Source organism: Mesitornis unicolor, unplaced genomic scaffold (genome assembly GCF_000695765.1).
Source record: "Mesitornis unicolor isolate BGI_N332 unplaced genomic scaffold, ASM69576v1 scaffold356, whole genome shotgun sequence".
NCBI lineage: Eukaryota > Metazoa > Chordata > Aves > Mesitornithiformes > Mesitornithidae > Mesitornis > Mesitornis unicolor.
This window is the reverse complement of record NW_010191556.1, coordinates 7,909-15,805: the sequence shown is the minus strand read 5'-3', so window position 1 is coordinate 15,805 and position 7,897 is coordinate 7,909. Positions and strand designations below refer to the sequence as shown.

General features: G+C 46.4%; 1 protein-coding gene across 1 annotated transcript in view; it reads right to left on the bottom strand.

The window, feature by feature from the left end:
• Positions 1-1,288: 1,288 nt before the first annotated feature.
• ACRC (acidic repeat containing) overlaps positions 1,289-7,897 on the bottom strand; it is a 10,333-nt gene continuing 3,724 nt past the window's right edge. The window contains exons 3-6 of the mRNA XM_010186768.1: positions 6,002-6,146; positions 4,233-4,371; positions 2,386-2,590; positions 1,289-1,541 (exon numbers count right to left, since the gene is read on the bottom strand). Of these exons, the coding sequence (XP_010185070.1) occupies positions 1,289-1,541; positions 2,386-2,590; positions 4,233-4,371; positions 6,002-6,146 (742 nt within the window). The remainder of the gene's footprint in view (positions 1,542-2,385; positions 2,591-4,232; positions 4,372-6,001; positions 6,147-7,897) is intronic.

Here is a 7,897-nt window from a genome sequence, read left to right as displayed (position 1 = left end):
TGCATGGGGTTGTTGTGACCCAAGTGCAGAAACATCATACAACTGACCTCGGCCCATTGATCCAGCCTGTCCAGGTCCCTCTGGAAAGGGCCCTCCCTTTGAACATCCAGCCCAATCAAGGTGCCAAGAGGAACTGTCCTGCAGTACCAGCTATTTCTCAAGCAGCTCAAACTCCTGCCTATGCTGCTGATATTTCTTCTTCATCTGGGGTGTAAGAGCAGACAGGGCAGGAGGTGGGGAACAGGGAGAGGTATTCTTGACAGCAAGCAGGTTAACTGTACCTAAAACTCAAAACTAGCTAGGAGAAATCAGAAGCTTTCACATTCTATATCTAGAGTCAGTTAAATTGAAACAAAGAAGCCTGGTCCATTGCCCCAGCTGGTATAGGATTGGCATTTATTGATTATCGGTTCTCAGTAGACACAAACACTAACACACGTTCAGTCATGTTCTACATGAAAGCCTGAAGTCATCTGACGAGACCTTCTCATTCTATGGTGGGAAGTGCTTGAATCTGCTTTCCCCAACCTGGCCTATTGCATCTATTTTAGCTTCTATGAAACCTCAGTGACAAAGGCACAACTGCAATCAAAATGTAATCAGAAAGAGCTCTGATCTAGCAAAGACCAGAAGGCTTTGCAGAAACTCACACTTTTTCTAACAGATTTGAGGCATCATCTGCCTACCACTGACTTTTACCAAAAATGGCTCAGGATCACTGAAGAAGCATTGGGAGAATGCCTGAACCCAGGTTGAAGTCTTCCTCAGTTCGGTCCCTTTCCTGCCCAGAAGTCATCTGGACAGAATCAAAGGACTTTGGCTCATGGGTCTGGATTTTTCTTGCATCTGGCAATCCCAGACAGATGTGCACCTCACAGTTCTTCGGCACGCATGCAGAGTCTGCAGCGTATCGGCTATCCAGATGAAAGAGTAAATCCACTGCTCACTGGAGTCACTGAACACTACGTGTAAATGCTGTTCAGAAAACTCCAGACAAACATCGCAAGGCAGTCCCACAAAGGGCCTACAACTGCACCTTCCCAGCCACAAGTGGTGCTTACCTGAAGTCTGAAGAGGATCCCCTGACTCATGCATTGCCATGGACTTTCTATCATCCTTACTTTCTGCTCACTCTTGACCATTTCAGAAAAGGCCTTAAGGTCTTTATTAGAAGTATTCAATGCTAAAATATTAAAAGTATCTGGAATCCTCCAAAACACATTCTTAGACTCATTTACTACTACACACAAAATTTAGGTGGCATCAAGAAAGGACGCGCACTGAGATACTACGAGGGATCTTGAAGCCTCGTTTTTAAAGCAAAATCAGCACTGAGTTTCCGCATGACTTCTGCGTGACTCAGCCCCTGCTGCTCTCTTTTAGCAAGTCTGTAGTTGTCCTTCACGAACTCGGCAAAGGGCGTCAGCTGTGTCCTCACAGGAGTGCCATCCTTCCGCGTGCGCCGACTCAGGGCCAGCTGCCCCCCGCAGAAAGCGCACACGAAGCGCTCTGTGTCCAGAGACTTGGAGTGACGTCCAACCCTGCAGTGGAAGAAGAAGCGCTCTGGTTTCACACCTGCAGGAGACAGGACCTGTGGGAAAGGGCTCCTTGCTTTGCTGCCAGGCTACGTAAGTCACATTTTTAAGCTAGCATTTTCACAGAACCACAGAATCCCAGAACGTTAGGGATTGGAAGGGACCTCCAAAGCTCATCCAGTCCAATCCCCCTGCCGGAGCAGGAACACCCAGATGAGGTTACACAGGAAGGCGTCCAGGCGGGTTTTGAATGTCTGCAGAGAAGGAGACTCCACAACCTCTCTGGGCAGCCTGGGCCAGGGCTCTGTCACCCTCACTGAGAAGAAGTTTCTTCTCCAATTGAAGTGGAACCTCCTGTGTTCCAGTTTGTGTCCGTTACCCCTTGTCCTATCATTGTTTGTCACTGAGCAGAGCCTGGCTCCATCCTCGTGACACTCACCCTCTAAATATTTCTAAACATGAATGAGGTCTCCCCTCAGTCTCCTCTTCTGCAAACTAAAGAGACCCAGCTCCCTCAGCCGCTCCTCATCAGGGAGATGCTCCACTCCCTCCATCATCTTTCTGGCTCTGCTGGATCTTTCAAGCAGTTCCTGTCCTTCTTGAACTGAGGGGTCCAGAACTGGACACAATATTCCAGATGTGGTCTCACCAGGGCAGAGCAGAGGGGCAGGAGAACCTCTCTGACCTACAACCACCCCCCTCCTGATACACCCCAGGATGCCACTGACCTTCCTGGCCACAAGGGCACAAGAATATCCCAATTGCTTCACAGTTTAAGAGACCCACGACACAGCCAAGTTAGAGACCAAAGTTAATAAATAGTGATGTGAAAGATGAAAACGTTACTCACGTAGCTTTGCACAGAACACACTCGTAGATGAATTTGTAATTAATCTCATAGCTGTGGCATCGCGTTACTACTGGCAGCTCCGGATGAATCACAGCAGATTTCTTGGCATAGAATCTCCAGAATCTTCCATGTCCATCACGAACACCATTGATCAGCCAGGTGGCTGCATGGCAGGCCTCGTGAATTAGCGTGTCTCGAAGGCGTTCTTGGGGTAAGGCAAAACACCATTAAGATCAGTGAGGTACGAGGAAGTACAGACTTTCATCCTCAGTCACTACTTCACACCTTGGACACTCATTTTATTCAGTGCCAGAGGTTTTTTTGGAGGTTGGAGTTACCGATGTTTTTGATAAGATAAAATGCTCCAAAACAAGGGGATTTTCGGTTTTGTGATTAGTAACTAGGATGCAGAATTAGGGCTGTTTGTTTGGAGTTTTTTGATGTGTTAGGGGTTTTTTTTATGAGACCTGAAACACCGTGATTTTAGACCAAGACTCATTGATTGCTTTTGCATTGGTGTTTTCCACCCAGAAACAACTAGAGTGGAGCACTGAATTTTCTCCACAATTAGAACAGAACATCTCAGTCGGAGGGGACCTACAATACTCATCTAGTCCAACTGCCTGAGCAAAAGTTAAAGCCTGTTGTTAAGGGCACTGTCCAAATGCCTTTTAAACACAGACAGGCTTGGGGCATTGACCACCTCTCTAGGAAGCCTGTTCCAGTGCTTGACCACCCTCTTGGTAAAAAAGTGCTGCTTAATGCCCAGTCTGAACTTCCCCTGGTGCAGCTTTGAACCATTCCCACAGGTCCTATCACTGGCTACCAAGGAGAAGAGCTCAGCACCTCCCTCTCCATTTGTCCTCCTCAGAAGCAGCAAGGTCACTGCTCAACCTCCTTTTCCCTGAACAAGACAAACCCGAAGTCCTCAGCTGCTCCTCACAGGACACACCTTCCAGCCCTGTCACCAGCTTTGTTGCCCTCCTCCAGACACATTCAAGGACCTTCACGTCCTTCTTAAATTGTGTGGCCCACAACTGCACGCAGTATCCAAGGCGAGGCCACATCAAAGCTGGATACAGCAGGATGGTCACCTCTCTTGACCAGCTGGTCCTGCTGTATGTGGAGCACCCCAGGACGTGGTTTGCCCTCTCAGCACCTGGGTACAGTGCTGACTCCTGTTGAGTCTGCTGTCAACCAGCACTCCCAGATCCCTTTCTGGACGGCTGCTCACCAGCCACTCCTCTCCCAGTTTATACTTGCCCCAGGTGCAGAATGCAGCATTTGGACTTTGTAGAATCAAAGAACCGTTATGGTTGGAAAAGACCTTTATAAAGATTATAAAGTCCAATCATCATTTAACTCTACCATGCCCACTTCTAAACGATGTCCCCGAGTACCATACCCAGATGACTTTTAAATGCATCCAGGGATGGTGATTCTACCACTTCCCTAGGCAGCCTGTTCCAGTCTCTGGTAGCTCTTTCAGTGCAGAAGTTTTTCCTGATGCCCAACCTAAACGTCCCCTGGTGTAGCTGGGACAGAATGCCTTGCAGAGGGATCTGCATAGATCGGAGCATTTTGGGATGATAAATGGGACGAAATTTAACAGTATAAACAAAACACTGCAGTTAGCACGAATACATCTCTGTTCTCACATTTTGTAAGCTTGCCCAGCCTCTTAAAGGGCTGTGAGGACAAGTACTACCATTAATTGATTTATTTATTCACAATATGAAATTTCAAAGCAGGATCCAGCTCCAGATCTCTTAAGCCTCAGATTCATGTTTTTATCTCTAGAATTCGCTTTCTCAAAGAGGAATCAACTTATAATTTCTTCTACCTACCTGCAGAGTCACAGACTTTCTCAGAAAGCTCTATGCGAGCGTAACGCTTTGCTTCAGGACCTTCTGTCTGCCCAGTCACACAATATCCTGCTGTTTTTCTCATTTTCTTGTTCCAGATTATTACCATTTTCTCTGGTAACTGAAAAACAAAACAGTACATGTAACCTTCCCTCTCTTATCTTCTTCTGGCCCTCTGGCTTCCCCTCATATTTACTGCAAAGCCAGTACAGGATGTCTCTGTCAGTGCCCTTAACACAGTTGTCACTTCAGATACAAACCCACCCTCCATGGCTTCTTATTCCCATCATTAGTTTTTCTGTAACCAACACTGGGAGTTTCACAACGCAGGATGAGACCAAAAGTCCCTTAGTTCCTGTTCTGCCTCCAACAGTGGCTAACACATGCTGCTTAAGACGAAGAACAAAGACAGGTCAGGCATAGAACACAATTTCCTTTTCAAATGAAGTACTTCTCCAAACTGCTGGTCATTTGCAAGACAACATCTCACTGAGCAACAGGCGGTTCCTTTGCATTAAACAGCCTTTAAAGTTATTTTCTGGTGTTCTGAGGAGAGTGTGTGCGTGCTGTGTACATGTTTAAGTATGCATATGCATTGTTAGCATCCACAACAGTCTATGATCAGATGCTCTGCAGTTTAATTAATTTACAGGTCAAGTACCATCTGCTTTGGTTGTTCTGAACCTGCAACTTGCCATTTTAATTTGATGCACCTTCACACCGTGAGAGGGTGAATAATTGCCCCTTGTTTATCCTCTGTGCTGCTCCTGGTTTTATAAGCCGCACCGTAACTATCTTGGTTAGCTCTGTTGTTCCACTAATAGTTTTCTGCCATCTACACTAAGTAATGAGCTGAAGTAAATGGCCCAACAGCAGTAAGTGCCAGCACAAGTACAGGGCTGAAGCACTGGGGAGCGAGGTATTTTGCTTTCAGCAACAGTGAGCCTGTTCAGCTCAGCTTTATGTGAAATCGTGAGTCCAGCCTGTCCTTGGTCAGCTCAACAATATATTCTCAGCTGCACAGAAACATCTTCATTCCTGAAGGAAATTCTATTGGAATTACTGAGGGCAGCATCCTTCCTTTCAAGGAAGTCTCTCACCAGAGGAAGGTCTACGGTACCCCAGAAGATGTAAAGGTCAAGACGGCGGTTCTCCAAAATTGAGCCTTCAATTTGAAACGCAACTTAGAACTTCAAGTTAACCCAAAGCTCCTACTCAAAGGGTAAGCAGCTTTTTAATTCCAGATGGTAGACATGAACATACAATAGGCACAAAGACTGCATGTAGCACGACTATACTTGGTTGGCAAGGCCTGTTGCCTCCTGCAAAGTGCTTTCATCCAGCAACTCCTCGCTCCCCAACACTCCTGCCCCTTGCCTTTTGTCAGCTGTGCTACAACGAGCTATTGGGCTATGGCAACGCTGCAGAGTTCACTGGTACATGTTCCTTCAGTAAAAGGGGAATGAGCAAAGATGAAACCGACCCAAGGCCCCTCATGTAGCAGTTTCTTTCATCGAGGGCTCTTGGACACCATCCAGACCGCTCACTTAAGGCCGGTGCACCATTACAGCTGGGAAAGGAAGCCAAGCTGTGAACTGCTGCATGACAGTGGGGATAAACCCCTTTCAAAGACACTGCTCGAGCTAATTCAAACATCAGCCATTGATATACGAAGAGGATAAAGAGCAATCACATCAGAAAGTGAGGAGCAACACATTAACCAGAATTGTAGTTTTTGGTTTGAAGCCAACCTTCTGCTCAAAGATGGTGGTATTATACAGCCAGTAGAGTTTCTGTGCCAGCTCCTCTTTATTTTTCTTGAAATACTTCACATAGTGGGAAGCCGGATTTGAGAGATCTTGCAGGAAACAACCAGGCACTGAGCACACTCTGAGCCTGCAAGAAAAGCCATGAGGCAGTTTACCGAAGTAAAGAGCTATCACAACGAAAAGCCAGTTTATAGCCATTTACAGCCAACAGAGATGGCTGGCATGCTGCCACTGACTCCTTTCACTAGCTTGCCCTCACAAAGCCAGTTCGGCACTCGCGCTGTCATCTTACCTCCTCAGGGGCACGAAGGGCAGCGCTGTTGCAATCGTTCTCCAGGTACTTCATCCATTCACAAAACTAGATTATGAGGACTCCCAAGTAGGAAGAGGGTGGCTCAGATCTTTGTGACACAAGCCCAAATTTGATCAATATGTGAACAGCCCCTAACACAACCACCCACAATAAAGGTATCTTTTCAGACAAAGACATCCTGGGAATCCTCAAGGAATTCGTTCAGGAGAAGCAGGTATTCCACTAGGATGGCCAACTCAAATACTGCAACATTCTGACACAGCATCGGCTTTGAAGACATAATTTAAAGGTTTTTGTATTGCTATACACAGTTATAAAATGACTAAAGGAAACACCACAAGGCTTAAAGGCAGAGTAAAAGCAGCTGTTAGAAATGGAAACTGTTTTTCTGAAAAACTTAAGCTGCATCCACATACGGAAAAAGAAACATGAATTCTACAAGCTATAAGGGTACAGGTCAAAAACACCAAGAGAATCTTGTTAAAAGGCATGAATTACTAATAGAATCAGTTTTGATGTATTTTCAGAGGCAGGCAGTTGGATATATAGAATTTGTAGGGCCAGTGCACGTTAGAAGTATGCTATGCCAAGACGAGGAATAGCAAGAGAACAAACATTTATGAAGAAGGTTTTCCATTTATCAGTTTTATTTGTCATCCATTCCTCTCAGCAGATATTCGATTATATTCTCCCTGTCATACCCGAGACCAAAAGCTTTGATTTCCAGTGACTTAGCCATCAACAGCTACTGAATCGGTAGCAGAAGTTTCTAAGTATCAGAAAAATCAGGACGTGATCCTAGGTGAAATGCTTAGCATCTCTTTCACAGAATCCCAGACCGTTAGGGATTGGAAGGGACCTCCAAAGCTCATCCAGTCCAATCCCCCTGCCGGAGCAGGAACACCCAGATGAGGTTACACAGGAAGGCGTCCAGGCGGGTTTTGAATGTCTGCAGAGAAGGAGACTCCACAACCTCTCTGGGCAGCCTGGGCCAGGGCTCTGGCACCCTCACTGAGAAGAAGTTTCTTCTCCAATTGCAGTGGAACCTCCTGTGTTCCAGTTTGTGTCCGTTACCCCTTGTCCTATCATTGTTTGTCACCGAGAAGAGCCTGGCTCCATCCTCGTGACACTCACCCTTTAAATATTTATAAACATGAATGAGGTCTCCCCTCAGTCTCCTCTTCTGCAAACTAAAGAGCCCCAGCTCCCTCAGCCGCTCCTCAGAAGGGAGATGCTCCACTCCCTCCATCATCTTTGTAGCCCTACGCTGGACTCTCTCCAGCAGTTCCTGTCCTTCTTGAACTGAGGGCCCAGAACTGGACACAATATTCCAAATGCGGTCATCTCTCTGTCCATGTATAACAGTCCTAGAACGCAGTCATGGAGGAACACCTACCTTTCCCCTGTTTTTGCTGACTGTGAGCAACTGACCAATCCATTTCTAGGAGTACTTGCAGAAACCATTCTCCTGGAAGGTGTTTCTTGAAGTAAAATGGAGTTTATCCTCGGTGTCTTGACTCCCTCACCTTTCAATGGCTGGGCATCTTCACAGGATGGCTCGGTGG